The sequence below is a fragment of the Miniopterus natalensis genome, chromosome 8 (assembly GCF_054644295.1).
Source record: "Miniopterus natalensis isolate mMinNat1 chromosome 8, mMinNat1.hap1, whole genome shotgun sequence".
Lineage (NCBI taxonomy): Eukaryota > Metazoa > Chordata > Mammalia > Chiroptera > Miniopteridae > Miniopterus > Miniopterus natalensis.
In genome coordinates, this window is record NC_142088.1 from 43,327,975 (window position 1) to 43,348,993 (window position 21,019).

The following is a 21,019-nucleotide window of genomic DNA, read 5'->3' on the forward strand; positions in this document are numbered from 1 at the left end:
AATGTCTGGGTTTTATTGAAACTCTTTTTTTGGCCAATTTCTAATCAAGAAACTAGAGAGTCGAAGTTATGGTAAATATAGTTGAACTATAAGGGACAATAATGTACGTGTGTGTGTGTGTGTGTGTGTGTGTGTGTGTGTGCGTGTGGAAAGGTAAAAGGTAGTAGGGTGTGGGTGGACAAATGACTAAAGTCAAGTAGCTGAATAAAGGGGGTGAGTAGGCCCTGGGATCAGTATGTTTCTCACATGCAAGTTTGGAGGAGGCTACAGAGACAGAGCTCAGAGCTCCCCCAATGGCTTAGGGGTGATTGTGTGCACAGCAATTGCAGGCTGCCTGAATAACATGGAACCAGCCATCTCATATTATAAAATTCTTCTCCCAACCCTCCAGTCTTCTTGACTCCTTCAAGCTTTTTGGATTACATTTGCATAGAAAACTACAAATTCTAACAAATTAATGAGCCTTCATTTGAATGTAGATTTCTTTGAACTGATATATATCAATGTGGCTCTGAAAATAAAATGTAAATATAACAATGTCCTTTACTGGTAAGACTTAGCCCCAAAGGATTCTGGCATGGGATTACCTGTAGATGAAGAACTTGGATTGCTCTGCCCACCAGTAGATGCCCTTCTCACAGCATTCTCTGATCTCTTCATCAGAAAAGGTCGAGATATTCTTACATAACTATGTGTCTGCTGCTGTTCAAATAAAATTTTTTGAAAAAGTCATTTTTAACAGCACAAGTATTCATGAAAAATAATTCTTCTGTAGCTGTTTTCTTTAAGAATTTGTTTTTTAATTTTTTGGAGGAAGGTGTAAATAAAGCATTAACTATGTTCCTAAAGCCTACTGCAGAGCTTGCTTGTATCTGAAGCCTTAATATTTTCAGAATTAGATGATTACCATATTTTATAACTTGTATTTGCTATTCTGACCTGTACCTAGGCAAAATAATAACATTCATAGCTTCTTCTTTTCCTTCCTTCCTTCCTTCCTTCCTTCCTTCCTTCCTTCCTTCCTTCCTTCCTTCCTTCCTCCCTTCCTCCCTTCCTCCCTTCCTCCCTTCCTCCCTTCCTCCCTTTCTTTCTCTCTTTCTTTTTTGATTGAGACCATTTTCCAGCTCTTGAGTCTCTTAGAAAGAAAACTGTCCCTTCATTACAAGATGGTTACAGCGCCCCCTTCTGATAGGGAATGGAAAACAACTACAAGCAGTAGTTAACCTATGCATATTCATGATTCACCATCCATTCCTAAAGAGGGTAACACTGTGAAAATACATGTATGTGATTTTTAAAAATTGTGCTCATACATTTTCTACATTGTGTAGTATGTTAAACAATGAGACTAATGCATATCACATAAATGGATGCGACTAATGCATATCACATAATTTAGGTCTGTATGAATAATACTAAAATTTCAATTTAATAGAAGTTTTACTATAAAATCACATTCAAAGGATAAAGTTAAGGTTCGAGTAGGAAGAAGAAGGTATCCAAAGGGGTTTTCAGCTCCTCATATTTCATATGCAAAGAATGCACTCAGTTGTGTTTAGCTCTTGTTACTCCACTCAAAAGGAAAACAACTAAATTTATCTTAAAATTCTGCAGTTGAGATTTGGGACATATGGCGTATATAATTCATAGAAGCCTTTTTCTCCACGCTACTTTAAGCCACTTCACCTAGCAAACCCAGTCAAGAAATTATAACCAATATCTTAAATGTTTACCTTTTCTTTCCTCTTGAAGATGGAGTTGCTACAAGGGTGGCTGGGCTGAGGTCTCTGCTCAAGTTCTGCTAACACTGATGACAGTTTATAGGCGTTTGCTTGCAACAGGTCTAGTTTCAAGTTGGTCTGTGGATACATCATTTGGCCTTGTGAATAAATTTCTAGAAAATGAGGCACAACTGCATGGGTGAAAGGATATCAGGATAACTTCCAAAATGACAACGAGGTCTGGGAAAGTACACATTCAACTCATAGGCAGACACACACAGAAAACGCTGAGCGAAGAAACGGACCCTTTTCCTAGAGGAAAGCCTTAGTTGTTGAGCATGAATTATTCTAGATTCTTATAAATGGGGTAAACCAGAAGCCTTGATAGATATATTACTCAGTATTTTTTAGCAATGAATAATTTTATTCAATTTCCTGCTGAGCAACGAGACAGGGAATACTAAATGTTGACTGCAGAAGGCAGGCTTTTGGGAGGCCGTGAGGACAAGCAGTAGAGGCTCAGGTGCTCAGCACTGTGAAGAGAGCTGGACTCGGATCAATAGAATCAAGTGAAATGATGCAAGGCAGGGCTTTTAAAATTTATTTTGGTTGATATTGTTCATTGTTTTTCTTGAAGAGGTGAGGTCTTATATCACCCAGAAAGTTCGCAGTAACACTTCTGGAAACTAGAAGCAATATTCTAGGGTATTTGATTATAAAAATAAAGACTGAAGCTTAAGATACATGCTTAGGCTCTTCCTGTTCTCTATTTAACCCCGAACTAGAAACTTTGTAATGACTTCTTTGTCGGGCTGTGTCCAGCCAGGGTAAATCAAATAACAGAATCCAAGCATTAGAAAGGGCCTGCCTACGTATTCTCCTCCTCACCATCACCTCTCCCTTCCCATATGCCCAGCATGGGGATTTCTAACCCTAAGATCCCTGCCAAACACCTCCAATCGATAAGGAAGGTCTCTAATCCTTGGAACAACCCACTGTACTGAAATGAACCCCCCTACCTTCTACCATTAGAACTAGTGTGCGTTAGAAAGCATTATAGAGCAAGTCTCTTTCCTCTTCTATGTGACACTCCTTCCCATATCTGAAGACAAGCCCTGCAACAGTTGCTCAGAAAAATGTTGGCATGCCTTGCCAACATTTTTGCTTCAAAATTAGCACTTTAAGGATCAAAAAGCAATGAATTAGGAAGCATTTAAGTGAAACAGAGTGTCCTTTTGCAAGAAAACTTCTGTGGGTAAGGCAAAATCTACTGACAACTTTCCCTCCAACGGATGCAGAGGTGTGTAGTGAAATTACGTGGGCATTTGGCATCCATTATCTGAAGGCTTGTATTTGTTCCTTCCCTAGATCACAAACACTGTGAATTTAAGGGTGAGAGCCTCTCCCTTCTTGCATCCTCCACTGTGTGAATCAGTCCAATTGTGTTCCCAGCTGATCCTAATACACGCTTTATGCTGGTAATGACAATGACAAAATTCTGTGCAGGAACAACCGAAGAAATATACTTGTAACTTAACACCATCATAAAGTGCTCATTTGACTTTATTTTGGTACTATTATTTGCATTGAATTAGTTAACTAAATAGTTTGTGTTGTCAAAGAAAATGTCCTAGAGTCTTTTATAATTTTGTAAAAATTGTAGCCATGTGTTATTGCAACTATGTTAGACCTGTTTGCAGATAAAGAGAATTCAAGCTTTTCTTTTCACAAGAAGTGTTAGGTTTGTTTCAGCAACAGCACCCCACTAAAGGAAGCCCGGGTATGCGGTAAAATAGGTAAACTGTGCCTGGATATAGCTGTCTATTTTCACCAAAGAACTAGTGAAATTGCCTGCTTGGAGAGAATTATTAGGTACCTACTCCCAAGAGAATTAGTTAGGCTATATTCAAGGTAAGGGAGGCTTATCCACCTTCAAAACATTAAATCCTTCAAAATATTGCAAAGATTTTTTATCTCTTCTGAATTTTTCTCAGAAAAGATAACCAGTCAACTTCCTCTCAGTCTAATCACAGCAGAAAAGCCCTATCTTGCACACATGGGTAATAGCATCTGTTTGTTTTTATTCCTGTATAAAATTCACGGGCCTTTGCTAACTGCTTTTTTGATGTGGGTTCCTCCAAAGTTGCCACTCTGTCCATCAATCTCTACATGTTCGTTCCTCCTGTTATTCTCAGGAGACCCTGATGTTAGTTGAGCAATGAATGGGAAACAGCATTTTAATAATAATCAGTTTTTCAGCTCTCCTCTGCATACTGTGCTAGCATTTTCTAAATGATATTTAATCCTCATGGAAACTCTTAGAGGTAGGTACCAATATCTCCATTTTACAGATGAGAAATCTAAAGTTATCCCAGGTTCCTGTAAACAGTAGAGCTAGGCAGATGCAAACGCAGGCCTTTCTGAATGTAGAACCTGCGTTTTTGGTCACGGTTCTTAACTGGGTTAAAAGTACCCATGGTTTCCAGACCCTGGAAGGAATGATTCTATTTTGGAGAATTCTATTTTAGGCACTTTTTTTTTTTCCCCTGGGAGGACACTAAAGCAAACGTTTCTAAGTAGTTGGATTTTTCCAGATCCCTCGAACTGCTTGCCAAGGAACTGACCCTACACACTATCTGACTAGATTGTTCTGTGTCATGAGAAAGGAAAGGCAAACAGAGGTCAAATGGGCTGGAAAACAAGCATCTAAAAATAACTCTTTCATCATTAAATCTAGGAAACCACTCTCCGCAAATATTTACCTCTTCCATTAAGGCTGCTGTGCTTTTCTGGCTCTCTGGGTCTGAGAAGGAGTTGCCGGAGTAAGCTTTCAGCATAGTTCGAAGTCCTGAAAATGAAATCATGCTCTCAGTCACTGTCCTCCTGTCCTGGAGGGATGGAGCTGAGGGAGGTCACACTCCATGGGAGCCTGAGCCCACAAGGATCTCCTAAACAGCTGTTTCTGAGGGTTGTGGTTACTCAATGTTACTGAGTGGGTGAGCTTTCCCTTCATTGAATGAAATGTGAGAAATGCTGGTTGATGCTTAGAGTCGTGAATGTTATTTTCTGAGATGAATTTATGAATCCTCCTTGTTGACCCATTCCTGGTGGATTCCTGACATTTACCACAGGGTTAGGCTTTCCCTTGCTATGGTATTTACATGTGGAAACATTTTTGCTCTCTCGGATTTCCTGTCAAGTATTCCACTACAATATGCTGTTCTGGTTCACATAAAATAAGCTGTACACATGGAGATCACAAGTGGGGAGTCGTTTTTATCGCCTGCATCGCTTTAGAGTTTCACGTTCTAACAGGCCTCACTTCTAAGTATAGGGTGTAACCTGAATGATTTTTACATTGTGTAGAGAGTCAGTCTAAAAGGAAATAAGCAAGAAAACCTAAAGCCCTGTGCACAGGCTTACTCTGTTGTAAACCAAAGGAATTGTCCCTTATTCCAGACAATGCCAGAAACATAGTAAAATGCTATGTTTCTGGAAAAGATGGTATAGAACTTCTATAGCTCTCCCAGACAGATCAAAGTGTCATTTTCAGTGTTTTTGTTCTCTCCTTTTTTTTTTTAAATTTTTCTTTACTCACACAAATTAGGTTTGACACACAGTTCTTTAAATGAGGTGATCCCTGACTCAGTCAGCAAAAGCAGAACCACCCGACTCTGAATGGAAATACTTTCCCCATCAGGCTGTTCACAGGGAGAATGACACACCTTCCCGGTCTTTTGAGGCTTTTTCAATATCTCTTTGCAGTCTCAACAGTTTCGATCTAATTGAAGACTTTTGTCTCTCTTTATTCATTGTGTTGTTAGGATCTTCTTCCTTTAGGGGAGAAAAAGGATATTTAACAATTTAAGGGGGAAAAAGAAAGAGTTTTCTCTCCTACTTGCACTGAGACTTTTGCTGACTATTTAATTTTAACTGGGTGGAAGAAAAAAGTAAAAAAAAAAAACAACACAAAGCAGGCCCGGCCAGTGTGGTTCAGTGGTTGAGCATTGACCCCATTACCCAAGAGGTCACAGTTCGGTCACAGTCAGGGCACGTGCCCGGGTTGCGGGCTCGATCCTCAAGGGGGTGTGCAGGAGGCAGCCAATCAATGACTCTCATCATCGATGTTTCTCTCTCTCTCTCCCTATCTTTTCCTCTCTCTGAAATCAATAAAAAAAATATTAAAAAACAACAAAGCAGGTAACCTTTGGTTTAATACAGATTGTTCTAGACCTGCTTAATAAGAAAACACCAAAAAGGACTGTATCTGTTCACAACTTGTAAGTACATAGCTGAGCACTTTCTTTAGTAGAACAAATTATTCTTGGAGGATAAGCCTTATTGTAGCTATTTCATAGTTTCTTGACAAGTGAATCTATTTGTTGTATTCTTATTGCTCTCTATCTTTATTCAAGTTAGAGTCTTTTAACGGTCCAAATGTAGTATCATGTATATGCCTGAAGCTAGGACTGCTTCAGGAGCGGAGCAATCGTTTATTGTGCTGTGTTGCTGGCTATTGGGAACACGTGAACTAAAACACAAACGCTCTTCCCAGAATGGGTTTATAATTTAGTTAGGCCTTGAAGCATAACATAAGAGACCTAGCAATTCAAGGCCATGTTCATTCATGAATGGTGCAGACAAGGATGTGTGGCCCACCAAGGGCAGGGACCTGGGCATGGAAGCTTTGAGGAGGCTAGAAGACAACACCAGGATTTTTCCATCAAGGGGAAGAGGGCCCCAGGCAGAACTGGCCCAAGTGAAGGACAGAGGGAGGACTGTGTGAATGTATCAGGAACAGTAAATAGACCAGTTGCTTAAGCAAACACAGTAGAAGAAAAAGTTGTCTGAGTAGTTTAGGCCAGATTTTTGGGCAGAAGTAGACGTTTTATCACATGGGCTATGAGAAACCATTAACAAAATTTGAACTTTCACATACATATTTCAAGGGTTGAATAAAAAAAAAAATGGGGTTAGGGTCAGGCAGGAAGGTGGCTGAACACAGAGAACCCAGGGAGAAAGAGGAAACTAATAACTGAAGATGGAAGTGAGGGAGTCAGAGAGCCAGGGCTTATCTGACAGGGAAGGAGACAAACTAGGATCCTTAATGTTGGTGGAAGGTTAGCTTTAGATAGACTATCATGAAGCAAGGTAAGCTGAGGATTCAGAGCAATGTGAATAGCCTTTATAAAAATGTAATGTACAGATAAAAATATTTAATCTACACATTGTACATTATGTACTAGAAAAAGTTTCTTGGTAGCCCAAGCTGACGTCACCCCCCCCCCCCCAGGTGACCTCTAACGAAACCACAAGGGTGCCTTAACTCCAACCCTCAGTCCTTCCTTGCTAGAGGAATGCACGTTATAACCTGGCTCCCGTACCAGTCCAAGATTTCATTTGGTCTGCTTGGGGGCACCTATTGTTCAAAAAGTATCTCTAAGGATAGATCACTCCTGGATCAACTTGAGGATGGAGTATCCTTTAGCTTTCTTAAATTCCTCCTCTCTTCCAAAGATTTGTTAGGAAGAAGAGTAGTAGTGGACGAGGCATATAAAACTACAGATATGATCTTTGAACATGGCCTTTATAGTGACCTTATAAATGTTTTCACACAGGTCATCAGCCCTCCAAAATTTGTACTCAGATAGTTCTCCTGTCTTACCTCTTGTCCATGTAAATTTCATAGCACTAGATAAAAGTCCCTCTACCCCTATTGCCATGACTACAAAGTCAGACTTTGGGGGCATTTTGCTTTAAGGATAGTAAGAAAAATCTTATTTATTTATTTGAAGATACAGCCCTTTCTCTTAGACAACAGATATGTAGTCGTTAGTTCTGGTGCACTGAAGTTTCATAGAAACCAAAAATTCCCACGGGCACGTCAATGAAAGAGAATCCATTGTGGCTGCCTCCTTACATTTTGATAGAAGCCTAGTCAAATTTTCAGGGAGAATGACCCTTACTTTATTGATAGGTTAGTCTATAGGGACATTTTTATTATTCTTTTAAGAAAGTAATAGATATATTTTATTGTATATTTTTTCATCTCAGAATCACTTACATTGTTTGGAAGAAAAAAAAGAAAGTGCTTTCCTATTATAATCAAATCTCCCTTTCTGCTCCCATCTCTACCTCTTTTTCTGCTTTGAAAAGACATTGCTATTGTTAATTTACTTTGCCTTTGCCAGCGTAGGGAAAAAAAGAATTCAATTAAAGAAATAGCCCTAGCCAGTTTTGCTCAGGCCTGCAGACTGAAGGGTCCCAGGTGTGATTCCGGCCAAGGGCGCCTACCTCAGTTGCAGGGTCGATCCCCAACCTCAGGTGAGGGCGAGTGCCGGAGGCAACCAATCGATGTGTCTCTCTCACACAGATGTTCGTCTCTCTCTCTTTTTTTCTCTCTCTCACTTTCCCTTCCAGTAACTCTGAAGAGCAACAGAAAAAATATCCTGGGGAGAGGATTAAAAAAAAAAAAAGAAATAGTTGGCCACTTGCTGCTGTTTGGAAGGTGGAGAAGGGAAAACTTGGCCACCTTCCCTGCGGCTGGACTCACTGCTGTGCCTAGATATAACTGCTTTTCTTTCTCCCCTCATCCCTTGCTCCCTGATTATGGATCCTGGGATATTCACTTTGCCTATACTTTTAATCCTATAGGAGGACATGGCCAGGGGGTTGGTTCTACATACAGAGAAAGATAAGCCTCCCAATATGAACCTTGAAAATCGGAATGAAATCTAGCAGAGGGCCCAGGGAAGAGCTGCTAGGAATTCAGAAGACAAAGAATTTGCTCCAAGATAGCAAAGAGACAAGATGCCTGGGCTCTGACCAGGGACACTGATCTGTTTTTAGCACAGATGCCATAGTAGAGTCACCCAAATGCCCTCAAAATAGGCCTCTGTGATTTGGTCCAAGTCTTTCAAAGAAATGGACCCTGAAGAATGTTGATAACGATTCCCACCTCCTAGGATTCATGCCATTGTGTAATCCCCTCAGCTTAAGTGTGGGCTGCACTTACTGATTTGCTTCTAACAAATAAAACATGATGAGCTGTCACTTCTGAGATTAGCTAGTGAAAGACTAGGCTTCTATCTGGGGCACTCTGGCTCTGTCTCTCTTAGATCAAAACTCTAGGGAAAGCAGGCTGACATGTGTGCTTCCCTAAGGAGAGACCTACTTGGCAAGGAAATAATATCCCTGGCCAGCAGTCAGCCCAGACCAGAGGACTGCGGTCAGCCACATGAGAAAGCTTAGCAGTGCTTCGTTTCCCAGTGGAGGCTTGAGATGTCTGCAGTCCTGGCTGTCACCTTGATTGCAGCCTTATGAGGGACTCAGAGGCACCCAACTAAGCCACTCCTGGATTCCTGACCCACAGAAACTGTGGGATAATAACTGTTTGTTTTAAGCCATTAAGTTTGGGGGTCATTTTTTATGCAGCAATAGACAACCAAGGTGAGATGCAGTGATTATTTACAGGGCATGAAACGTGTGCCTGGCATTGCTCTCATAGAAGGCCAAGGGTGAAGACTCAGTTGAAAACCCTGTTTGACTTTCTTCCCTTGCAGAGAACACCAAAGACATGTTTCCATTGCCTAGTTTATAAACCACACTGTTTTTTAATTTATATGAACCATGAAAAAAATCAGTATTTTCCATTTAAAAAACAAGACATTTCCTTTATAATTGTTCTCAATTTTTTAAAAACTGAATCCTTCAGTACCTGCCTAAGGTTCCCTATTAATGGAACTTCCTTCCATCCCATACTTACAAAGTAATCAGTTAATAGGAACTCCGATTTATTTTCTGTAGATGAAACGGCAGTTTCTTCCATTAGAGCCTGGATATCTTGTTCGACATCTATCTTACTGATGGCCCCGTGAATGTTCGTGTGGCACTGCAAGGCAAGGGAAGCCGAACAAGGTTGCCGAGGACGCCCCCTGCCCGTTCTTACCTGGCACACCAGAAATGGAGAAATCTTGACTACTCACTGTGGTCAGGGTTTGGCCAAAAACAGAAATATGTTGGGTGTACTGATTTAAGTTATTGCATAAAAGTTTAATTCTTTCCTTCTCCAGCTCCACGATGTTCTAAAAAGGATGAAAAATGACGTAAGATCAGCTGGTTATTATGCAAAACCGGTCACCCATCTGAGCTAATTGTTCTGTTTGTGCCTCTTGATTATGTCATATCCAAACTGTGATGGGGAAGATTATCAGGGCAAAAATGTGATTTGGCGTCTTTCCTATTTATCTTCCATTAGAATTGATTTAAATCACATGCTTTTTTATTTTTTTTTATTGTTAGCCCAAGTGGCATAGAGGCAGATGCTATGAGTTACCTGACATTCCCAAAGAAAGTGTAGAAAATAATCTTTTGAAAAGCACTTGTGAGTTTCAGAGAAAGAGAGGGAAGCCCAGTGAAACCCATGTCCATATTTCCAACATGCGTTCAGAAACTAGAGATTTCTAGACTTGTTTCCGGGGCACAGAAGGCATTCTGCTGGTCTCTGCAGGGGCAATGATGGTGAGCAAACTCTCTGCTTCAGGAAACTGCTGGACAAGAGCAGAACCCCGAAGTTTGATCAACACATAATTCTGGCCTAAAATTAAGCCTGGGGGGGGGGGGGCGGTCAGAGACCACTGTTGGAAGGCAGGAACACGGCCTCCCCGTGTTGTGTGGGGTGACAAGAATTCCACTCCTAGAGTTTCATAACTTTTAGCTGGGAAGGGTAAATAAGAAAGTGAGGGAGGTCACATTTGCCTCGTTAGCCCTTAACACTCTAGACAAAATTAGCTATTAGACTCTTGCCACTCCCTGCGAGCTGAGTTGCTCACTGATTGTTTTGAAGGAGTTCGAAGAAGTTCAGCAGCTGGGCACCGTGGGAGAAAGCTGGGTCGGGTGGAGCATGCAGGTGACTCTCTGGCCACGTGGGGGCAGCTGCGTATGTGCCCAGAGGACTCTGGCTTTGACAGAGGTGGCAGGTGTCCAAGACAACATGCTCCTTTATGGAGAGGATTGGCTTCTCCCGTACCTGCCACCTCATCCCACACAGTAAAGAGCTCTCAGCAACAGTCTTTCATGAAGGAGGCTTTGGGCAAATTGGCCGGTAGCATTCCCATGGGAAGCAAGAAGGAGGGGCTACAGCTCAAGGCCTCTGAGGGGGGGAAGGGAGGAATCTCAAAGACAACTGGCTTCTCCTGTCCTGCCTGTTGGCACACCTGCAGGGCCCCCTGGCCTGATCCAGCATGGGGTTTCTTTACATTCCTCTGAGTAGACTGCATTTGCGGTCTGTTGTTATTTCATCTGTGGTATACAGTCATTTAAAATGGTCAAAAATTTATTTATGCTTCCTAATTGTGGTAAAATCCTCATAACATAGAATTTGCCATTGTAATCATTTTTAAATGTACAGTTCAGTGTCATTAAGTACATTTGCCTGTTGGGCAGCCATCACCCTCATCCATCTCCAGAACATTTTTCATCTTGCAAAACTGAAACTGTGTACCCATTAAGCAATAACTCCCAATTCTCCTATCCCAGCCCCTCTGGCAACCACCATTCTACTTCGTCTTCTATGAATTTGACTACTCTTGGAAGCTCATAGAACAGGAATCATAAAGTATTTGTCCTTTCATGCCTGGCTTATTTCATTTAGCATAAAGTCTTATCCTGTAGCATGTGTCAGAATTTCCTTCCTTTTTAAGGCTGAATAATATTCCTTTGTATGTGTCTACCATGTTTTGTTTATTGGTATATGGTCACTTTAAACTGCTATGTGAAAGGCTCAGACAGTAACTGAACATCTTCTTCAATCACATGCAGATTTTTATTCTGCGCCAAGTGTCCTGACGTTTGAACCTGAAAGCCTGGAGCTCTGCTCCCCATGGCCACCTTCTTTGTGGAGTCAGAACCTGCACAATTTTTGTAAGTCAATGGAAGCCAAATGTCTTCGTTTCTGATGTTGGTCCTCTGAGTCTTTCTTCCAAATCGCAGGCACCGGCCATTTAAATGTGGCCTTGTGTCCTCTGTCTCCCCCATACAAGATTAAAGACACTGAGGAGCAGCCTATCAAGCTTATTGCTCCTTCAAAGGACAGAAACCATATGCCTCCTAACAAATACGTAACAAATTCTGCTCAGTGGTTTGGACCTCAAGTGGAACAGCCTTCAAAAAGCAAGAGACTTCACTTAGCATAATACTCTCCAGGTTCCTCAATGCCAGTCAGAGAAAGACAAGTATCACATGATTTCATTCTTATGTGGAATGCAATGGACAAAGTAAACTGATGGACAAAATAGATCCAGAGACATAGAAGCATGGAACAGGCTGATGAATCTCAGAGGAAAGGCAGGGGTAGGGGAGTGGGTGGGGAGAGATTAACCAAAGAATTTATTGCATATACGCATAACCCATAGACACAGACTATAGTGTGGTGAAGGCCTGAGGGGCAGGTACAGGGTGGAAGGGGTCAATAGGGAAAAAAAGGGGACATCTGTAATAGTTTCAACAATAAAGATAAATTAAAAAAAAAAAAGCAAGAGAGTTTACAGCATAGAAAAAGACTTAGAAAGCAGCTTTTCTAGTTTAGCAGCATCATGAGCAAAGGGCAGGAGAGAAAAGAAAAGGCAAGAACACATTGCATCATTAGTGGGCAGCTGTTTCTTTACTTTGACAAGTGCTGAGCCATTAGCATCAGTTTGAGTCTAGAATAACCAGTGTCTCTTGATGGAGATGGTAATGTTGAACAAATTTTAATTACATTTCAGGGAAATCACTAAAATGATCTATGTTTGCTCATGAAAAGAGGCTGAGATAAATTCACTGCGCAAAGGGAAAATCCATATCTCACTTAATGAATTATTGTTTTCTATTATCTTTTTGTCTTTTTAAAAAATATATATATCTTTATTGATTTCAGAGAGAGGAAAGGAGAGGGAGAGAGAGCGATGAGAGAGTCATTGATCGAGCCTGCAACCCGGGCATGTACCCTGACCGGAAATCGAACCCCGATCGCCTAGATCCCAGGTCAATGCTCAACTGTTGAGTGACGCCAGGCTGGGCTCTTTCTGTCTTTTTTTTTTTTTAATGTATCAGGCTCTGTTTTATTTATTTATTTTTAAATTTTAGTTTTGTTTAAAATAGTACAGATGTCCCCTTTTCTCCCCAATGACCCGTTCCATCCTGTCCCTTCCCCCACCCCAGTCCCTCTCCCCACGATTGTCCGCGTCCTTGGGTTGTGCATATATGCATATAAATTCTTTGGTTACTCTCTCCCCCTCCACCCACCCGCCCTCCTCCATCCCTCTGACATTCATCAGTCTCATTCTGTCTTTTTTAAAAAAATATGATTTTATTGATTTCAGAGAGTGAAGAAGGGAGAGGGAGAGAGAGATAGAAACATCAATGATAAGAGTCATTGATCAGCTGCCTCTTACCCCCAACTGGGAATCAAGCCCGAAACCTGGGCACGTGCCCTGACCAGGAATCGAACAGCAATCTCCTGGATCATAGGTCAATGCTCAACCTCTGAGCCATGCCAGCTGGGCTGTTTTTATTTTTTAAGTAAAATAGGCAGTAGAAAAGGAAGATACTCTGGAGGAACTTGAAACTGTCCTCCTGTGCTATGTAGCACATATGAGGAAATTGTGGTCAGAGTTACCAAGAAACAGCAGATTTAGAGCCTGTCTGAGGCCCAGGCATCTTGACACTTTTCATTCATTCTTTTCAGTTCCTGCTACTGTTTTGGCCTTCCAGTTTATAATGCCTGAGAAGCTTGGAGGGACTCTGTTTTCATCCAAATTGCCCTAATAAAACTATCAAAGAAATACAGAGCAGGAACTCTCAAACTTTAGTATGCCTAGCAATCACTTAGACCCCATCCTAAAATAATTCAGAGGTTCTGTGATCCACCTGGTCTAGGGAGGTGCTCAGGAATCTGAATCATTACAAGCACCCTAAGTGTTTTGAGACTTTGTCCTGGGGCTAGAAAGGGCCACAAAACATGTTTTTTAATCATTTATAATTCCACCCAGAGGTGGTTGCTGTTAACATATTGATGTATTTCAATCTGTCTAGGTATATGTGTATGTGTCTTTCTATTTATCTATCAAATTATTTAAATTCATATATATTTTTTTCAGTTAACATTATACACGAGCAATTTCCCAAGCTGTCTTCATAAAGACCATTTTAATTAATAGTCCACTGTTCAGAATTGCATAGAATGTAAGGATTCATTTAGTCACCCCCTAAATGTTGGCCGTTTGGATTGTTTCTTCCCTTTTTTGCTTTTAATGTTTTTTGAACAGAAATCTGTGTTTTGTTTTCCAGCTACTTTCTTAATATAGATTTATAGAAAGGAAATTACATTTTCAACAAGGGTTCTAGAAGAGAATTAAGCGGTAATGGATGCCTATGGCATCCATCGCATTCAATGAATTACCATCTCCCTTCTGCCTCTACAGTGGTACTAGTCACTACCATCCTTGAGAGAGCTGAAAACAGTCACACATTATTTTCTGTGTTCTGTGGTTCACACGAAGAACCCTGGTTGAGAAAGTGAACATTTTTAAGGTTCTTGACACTTATTGCAAATGGCTTTCTAAAGTAATTTCTTGAGTAAGTACTGTTAGTACCAAGCAGTTGATTCTTGGTAATTCCTGGTAGTGTGGCTATTATTTTTCAAATATATTATAGATTACTCCTAACAACTGAATTGTTTCTTCTTGAAAGGTAGGAAGTATGGCTTGATCATAGCATGATTATAAAGTAATAAGATTAATTTTGACATGTGGATTGTGAAATTGGTTTCATTATTTAATAGCCACTCTTGAGACTTTGTAACAATAAATATTCACTGGTTATTTTATCCATGGAAGAATTGCAACAATGAGAAGTAATGTGGTTTGTCTAAAGTCACAATAAGAGTGAGGGTCATAGCTAAGGGCAGAGATCATCAGGTCATGTAACTATAGATCTGATCTCCATTTTTAAGGCCACACAAAGCTCCATGGAAGAAGAAAAAAAAAAAAATTAATGCAGAACTTACCTGGTAGCAGTTTTCCAGTGTGTTTTCCCATTTCAGTCTGGTAGAACAGCCAGCTATGTTTTTTTGGTAGTAATTTTCATCTTCTTTTGTCAACTTCTCAGTCGATTTTTTCAATTTATTGAGGAGCTAAAATAAAGCATCAGAGTCACATATTCATTAACACATTTATGAAAGCCCTTTGTAATTCCACATAATTTCATTCATCCCAATGATATACTTCTCATCTCCCAGCTAAAGTCATAAAGAGTAGCTATAAATGACAAAATAAGGGATGTTGGAGCTGAAAGGAACCAAAGGACCCTGCAGTGTAATTCCTTCAATTTTTTATATGAGAAAATTGAGGTCCTTAAATATGATGTGATCTGTCACATTCACCAAATCCAGGAGGAGGCCAAATGACAGGTGAGGAGAAGCAATCAGGAGCCTCCAACTCAAGACTACAATCTTCTAACAACTCCTGTGGTCTTATCTGGTAAATTCCTTAAGCCCTGGCATCTCTTACCAGGGCAGTTATATGTGCAGTCATATAACATTTAGAACTAAGATTAGGCCTGGCTATCATCCAGTAAGGCCCAATAACCTTACTTTACTTTTGCTATATAAACTCTGTAGTATAACTTTAAAATCAAACTTCAGCATTAGAGTCCTGCAGGTGAATTACTTAACCTTCATGAGCCAGTTTTCTTATGGTTCACCGGGTTGCTTTGAGGATTCAAGCAGGCGATGCTGGTAAGGCAGGTGGCACACTGCCCGAGACCTGGGACGGCACTCAGTTAGTGTTGCTATTGCTAGTGAAGAGCCTGAGCTAGACACATGCCAATGTTCATGGCAAGTTGTGGACAGCTTGACATATGCCTTCCTTTCATCCTACTTCCCAGTGATTTGCTCCTTCACAAAGAGTTCCCTCTTGCCAATCCCCAGGATGGACCATTCTGATTGTGAAATCTTCCGGAAAATCAAAGTAATATAAAACTCTCTGAACCAAGGTAGCTGAAATTGATTCTCAAAATACTCAGACAAGTAATGTCACATCTCTGAGAATGGAAGTTGTATTACATTGAATGATTCTCAAACTTTAATACACCTAGGAATGACCTGGGATGATTGTAAAACTGCAGATTTTCAGGGTCCCACAGTAGCCATGCTGATTCAGTAGCTCTGCAGTGGGATCAGGAAATCTGAAAGTTCACTACCTCCTCCGGGGATTCTGATGCAAATGCTCCTCAAGCCACAGTGTAAGGAGTGCTAAGGATCCCTCTGACTTAAAGCAGTTTAGAAGTTTCAAGGACACAGACAAAGGCTTTTAAGAACGACCCTTTTTATGTTTAAGGACAGTTTGACTAATGATTCAGTAATGAAGAACATTCATCCAAAATTCTGAATATTAACACCACTCGCTTTATTATTCCAATTGCTATACTAGCCGTTCAACTGTCCTTCGGCTCTGATGTATGACTTACACAGGACACATTGGGTCTTGTATATCAAGTATAATGGACCACATTTATCTATAGAAACATGAGCTTGTGAATTTTAATCCGAAAACAATATAGTGAAAGGGCCAAAAGGGTACCATGGTGATACTTTGCTAAATCATGTCCTTAGATTCTTATCGAGGATACTCAGACCTCCAGCAATGAGAACAAAGTTACTTTTGAGATGACCATTCACATTCATCAGTCTGCACTATATAGCTATGAACTAAAAGTTTCTGCTCAGTAAATTTACAGCAAATAATCTCAAAATAATGTAAAAGAAGAATGTAGACTCTTATATTCTTATTTAAGGAACTTTTCAGAAAACTTCACTGAACATCAAGAGACGAATTTGTCAGTTACAATAATTGAAGCAATGATGGTGGTGGCCTGGAAGAGAGTAGCGGCAGTAAAGATAAATACAAGTATGTAGATAAATGTAAAAAGTATTTGGTTTAGGAGTTAGAATTGGGAGGATATGGGGAATGATGATATTCAATGATACAGAAAAAACAAGAATAAATAATATTTTTGGCAGAGGGAAGTGATAGTTCTCATTTTGGATACTGAGTTTGATATGCTAGAAAGCAGTTTAGAAACTGGTTTGGGCTGCAGATATAAACGTGGGTATTGTCAGCATAGATATTCTAGCTGAAGCTGTGAGAGTATATTTATTGAGTACCAGTTACTTCTTGAGTACCTGATATTGAGAGTACTGAGTTGCACACTGAGATACCATGCTGAATAAAACAGAATGAGGCCCAGGAGAGGAACCATCAGGAACAGCAGTATATAAAAAGGCAGAAGAAGGGAAGTAGTTAAAGAAGTTTAAGAAAAAATGGCCAGAAAAAAAATGAAAAGAGTAAAATGTTGCTCAAGTGAAAAGAAGAGACTGTTTCTGGAATGGGGAAGTCATCAATGCTTAATGCTTCCAAGTTAAACAAGGTAAGAACTGGAAAGTACCCATTGGCTTCAGCAATAGGGATGACATTGTTTTCTATGTCAAAAGCATTCTCGGTTCAATGGTGGGGAAAGCCAATTGGGGTGGTTTGAGGAATGAACCGGAGATGAAGTGAAGACACAGAACAGAGAACTCTTTCAATAAATCCTAGTGTAAAAAGGAGAGATAATAATATCTGGAGAGGAACAGGACTAGGGCCATGAAGAGGTGTCTCCCTGGCTCTCCCAAGATGTGGGGAGTTGAGAAGGCTGATGGGAAGGAACTGTTGGAGAGGGTCATGCCCAAGATAGAGGGGAAAAGGGAGTAACCAAGAGAAGCATGTCGGAGAGAGAGGACGGGATGGAAACAGAGCACCTGGAGAATGGGCCTGTCCCACTGCACACGTGACTTTAGCAGGCAGGTGACTGTGCTGCTGTTTGTTACTCTGTGAGCTAGGAGGCAAGATCGTCTGCTGAGAGTGGGTGGTGACGATGGAGGTGCAAGGACAATGGAGATTTAGATCAGCTTCTGGTGGGAACAAGGACTGCTGAGCAGGAAAAGAGGAAGAATTGCTGAGCAGCATAGAAGCGGCTCAGCTCAGGCTGGAGATCGGGGCCAGTTCTGTGCGAGATGAGACAATGAATGCTGCCTTAGCTGTGTGGCTTTAGGACTAAAAACAACAACAACAAAAAAGGCTAACAGATAAAGCGATGAAGACGGTGGCGGTCTGTGATGTTAGGACAGCCAAGGCTTAGAATTACAGGACCAGCCGGAGGGGGGGGGGGGACTGCAGGCTTCGACCCCCCAGGGAGGCTTCTAATGAGAGAAGGAAGAAGAAACTCACCAGTTAGCTGCCCACGCTTTTTATTGTGTTATTGCTTCACGTCAATAAAGGACAGCTTCTACTGTGGGCTTCAAATGCCTGCGACAGGCCCCAAGCTTAGCATTTTAACATACTGTGCTTTTGCCTCCTTGGAAACCATATCATTATTATTCATTACTTGTTATGATTATTTCAAACTGTGAAGACTGACATGTCAAGACATAAGAACCTTGTAAAATCTTGCTAATAATGAATTTAAGTGATTCAACTAATAGTTTCTTCAGATAAAATAATAGCAGTACTCACAATGACAACTTTCTTCTTTTAAGAATGTTTTGGGTTGTAGTGGTGCTGAAGCCTGCATTTCCTTTGGGGGCTCTATCTTTGGGGGAAGATATTGATGATTTCAAAGCTTTCCAATCTCAGCACATAGCACAAGAGGTGTGTGAGATAATCTATTTGGGGCTGTGTTCATTTTTGCCTAAAGCTTGCTTGCATTTAATATATGAATTGACATTGATGCCCGCACATGGACAGCTGGGGCTCCCAAGTGTCCTGGAGGATGAATGGGAATTTTATGATAGGAGAAGGTATCAACATCCTGCTGGCCACTGATATGTGTCTGCGTCATGCGGATTTATAAATTTATTATCTAGCTTTAATTAGGTTAATACACACAAAATGTACAAATCTCTTAAGACTTCTGCAGAAAAGTTGTAGCTTGGAGCTAATATGAACAACAGCAGCACAGGGCAGCCCCAGGAAAATGCTGGAGCTGATGCTTTCTCCTGCTCCTGGCTATGAGTGCATCCTCACCCATGCGAAAAGGCAAAAACCTGGCCCTGGCTGGCATGGCTCAGTGGTCAGGGCGTCAGCCGGTGCACTCTAGGGTCCCGGGTTCAATTCCCAGCCAAGGTCATGTACCTGGGTTGCAGGTTTGATCTCCAGTCCTAGTTGGGGAGTGTGAGGGAGGAAACCCACCGATGTGTCTCCCTCACATCAATGTTTCTCTCTTCTCTCTTTCTCTCTCCCCTCCCCCCTCCCTTCCACTCTCTCTCTAAAACATCAATGTAAAAAATATCCTTGGGTGAAGATTAACAACAACGACAAAAAGGCAAAAATTGGGATGAACTAGTGAGATCTGACAAGAAGGTGACCAAAAAATTTAAATTATCAAGGGGACTACCAGAAATATGAATTTATATTTACTATGGTAAAGGCTGAACCTGGCCCCAAGTGTATATTTATGCTGGAACTGTCACTTAATGATCGTGTAAAGATAGAATAATTAGCTAATCACTTAAAATATCATTTCATCTTTACCTCATCCTTCAAACAGTTCTACTTTTTTGTGTTTTATAGAGTTCATAACATTGGTATAATGCATAAAGTACTATTATTACATACAACATAGGTAAAGTACATTATATGATAAATGTGTATATACATATTTTTATTTGGGGTGTGAGCTGAGAGGCTTACTTAATAGAGCTCCCTATAAAAAAATGTGGACAACATTGGTCTAATTTGTCATCTGTCAACAATACCTTTTAAAAATACATGTGGAACAGGAATGATTTAGAATACCTCTGATACTCTGTGCACTAGGGCTCAGGAGAGACCCCGCCAGAGGGGGAATGAGCCTCCGCTCTCGTTTCCATTGCTAAGGGCGGGGAGCCCACCCAGCTCGAAGCCTTATGCACCCAGCAGACAAGGACACGGTACCTTCTGCTTCTCCCTGTCGGTCATGGTTTGCTTGGAGCTTTCTACAAGGTGGAAAAGCGCTTCATGCTTCTTGGTACTCTCTATTAATTTCTTTTTGGCCTAGAGTCAAAAACATACAGAAAAGCAAAAAAAAAAAAAAAAAGCAGAAACTGATATCAAGAGAAAAGCTCTTCCGTCCTGGAACAAGTTAATGTTCACGGGCTAGCTTGTATGACTGCGTATTTTCAGGTCTTCGTTTCTGCTGTCACCTCAAAATTTGCCTGAAGTTTCACAACGGCTAATGTTTTGCCCTGAGAACCGCTGCACATTTTCATTACAGTGGGTACCCTCAAGGGGGTTACACATTTTACTCAATCACGGAAGGCCTGCAAGCCTCCAAAACATCCCTCTAACTAATACGAAGGAAGGGAATGGCTTTGCCACAAAAAAGAGTAACACAGCAAGCACGGGAGACTGCCTGCGTGATTCTTTTAAATCAGCCTGGGCCACAACTGAGGTTGTGTTAAGATGCTTTCTTAAAACTTACAGCAACGGGGAAATTTTGCTACCTGATGACCAGGCTTGAGAACTGGGCATTTGCCAGGCATCTAGTGACAAGCCTTTATTTGTGGGAAGAGGTGGGGTGAGGAGAGTTGGGAAGAAAGAAACATTCCAAGTTCCCCTATTCTGTCGATGCCTCAAACCGCGGGGTAGGTCATGATTCAGGCGATCATTTTCTACTCTCCACAGTTCCAGTCTGGCAGGAAGTGATGCTCCAGAGAGGAAATAAACAGAATTCGGTTTGAGTTGGATTCAGCCTGTTTCAGAAACTGAGTTGATTGAAAGACTATTATCTTTGTTTTCAAATGACTGTGGCTTAGAGAGGTTATTTGTCCAAGCTATTTACATGGCTGGAAAATGGTAAAGCAGAACTTGGGACTTCAGCAATTTGGCTTAAGAGTCTATATATGTAACCTTATATCACAGCTGCCTTTTCAAGGACTTATGTGAAATAAAGTGAAAAAGTTAAAAGGAAAAAAAAAAAAGACTATGGTTTTTACCTCAAGGTTATAAGAACCATAAAGCCAGATAATGAAGGGAAAAGCTCAGGTCGCTCTTTCGTTCAGAATCAGAGGCAAAGGCTTCTGAAAGTCTCTAAATAGATGAAGTCTCTACAAAAGGGAATTCAAGGAGCAAGAAGCTCCTAGACCCTCTTCTTCCACCTTCAGTTGGTCACATGCCCACAGATAAATGAGAGTGTGAGGCCAGAGATTTGGTTCTTTAAGGCTTTTCCTCTGTGTCTCCAGAACA

At 40.9% G+C, this 21,019-nt stretch overlaps 1 protein-coding gene across 1 annotated transcript in view; it reads right to left on the reverse strand.

Moving 5' to 3' along the window:
* Positions 1-21,019, reverse strand: part of NOSTRIN (nitric oxide synthase trafficking) — a 46,151-nt gene that overhangs the window by 3,441 nt on the left and 21,691 nt on the right. The window contains exons 7-14 of the mRNA XM_016200303.2: positions 19,730-19,828; positions 14,767-14,892; positions 9,707-9,805; positions 9,487-9,612; positions 5,447-5,555; positions 4,484-4,569; positions 1,734-1,859; positions 588-702 (exon numbers count right to left, since the gene is read on the reverse strand). Coding sequence (XP_016055789.2) covers positions 588-702; positions 1,734-1,859; positions 4,484-4,569; positions 5,447-5,555; positions 9,487-9,612; positions 9,707-9,805; positions 14,767-14,892; positions 19,730-19,828 — 886 coding nt within the window. The remainder of the gene's footprint in view (positions 1-587; positions 703-1,733; positions 1,860-4,483; positions 4,570-5,446; positions 5,556-9,486; positions 9,613-9,706; positions 9,806-14,766; positions 14,893-19,729; positions 19,829-21,019) is intronic.